This window comes from Acanthamoeba castellanii, assembly GCF_000313135.1.
Source record: "Acanthamoeba castellanii str. Neff unplaced genomic scaffold scf7180000083743, whole genome shotgun sequence".
Classification (NCBI taxonomy): Eukaryota; Discosea; order Longamoebia; family Acanthamoebidae; genus Acanthamoeba; species Acanthamoeba castellanii.
In genome coordinates, this window is record NW_004457731.1 from 1,068 (window position 1) to 1,714 (window position 647).

The 647-nt window shown below is 58.0% G+C and overlaps 1 protein-coding gene across 1 annotated transcript; it reads left to right on the plus strand.

The window, feature by feature from the left end:
• Positions 1 to 15: 15 nt before the first annotated feature.
• On the plus strand, positions 16 to 488 carry ACA1_308130 (uncharacterized protein; the record flags this gene model as incomplete). Its single annotated transcript, XM_004358210.1, has 3 exons — positions 16 to 166; positions 234 to 327; positions 482 to 488. 3 exons carry the CDS (start codon positions 16 to 18, stop codon positions 486 to 488), a joined length of 252 nt encoding a protein of 83 aa, XP_004358267.1.
• Between the last annotated feature and the right edge of the window lie 159 nt (positions 489 to 647).

Here is a 647-nt window from a genome sequence, read left to right on the forward strand (position 1 = left end):
CAACGGAGCGGCGCGATGGGCATCAAGCTGTTCCTGACCGGCATCGAGCTCGTAGTCGCCGACGACTTGCGATCGCCCACCAGTCTTCCAGTACGATCTGTCCTGCATCAGCTCTTCGTTTCCACCCACATGGACGCCGAGTTCGAGCTCGTCACGAAGCCGCCAGGTACCGTCGGCCACCTCACAATCGCCTCAGAGCGCCATTCTGACGTACGTTCGACGTGTGGTGACAGCCAACGCGATGATCCAGCCCTCGCAAATGTACGAAGTGACGGTGGTTGGACTCGAGGTGCAAGTGCCCCGCACCAACTCCTACATTCTCCACCCGTGCGACCTACGCGTCTCGATCACGCACCACCTTCCCACCAAGGTTCTCTTCCTATTCGTTTCCTATTCGATCGGCCAACACCAACCTGATTACGCTCTTATTGCGCCAACAAAGGAAAAGAAGGTTTCGTTCGACATTGAGGTGAGCGCGCAGGAGCTGATCTCCCGGTTCGGCAATAGCCATCTAATGGCCCTCTCACAACTTCGCTCACTCGCCGCCGCGTTCGCAAGTGCCACGGATAAAACGCCAACCATTGTCCTGGTACCACACCCATGCCTTGCATAGTGTAATGCGCGGTACGGTGACGCGCGTGCGGTCC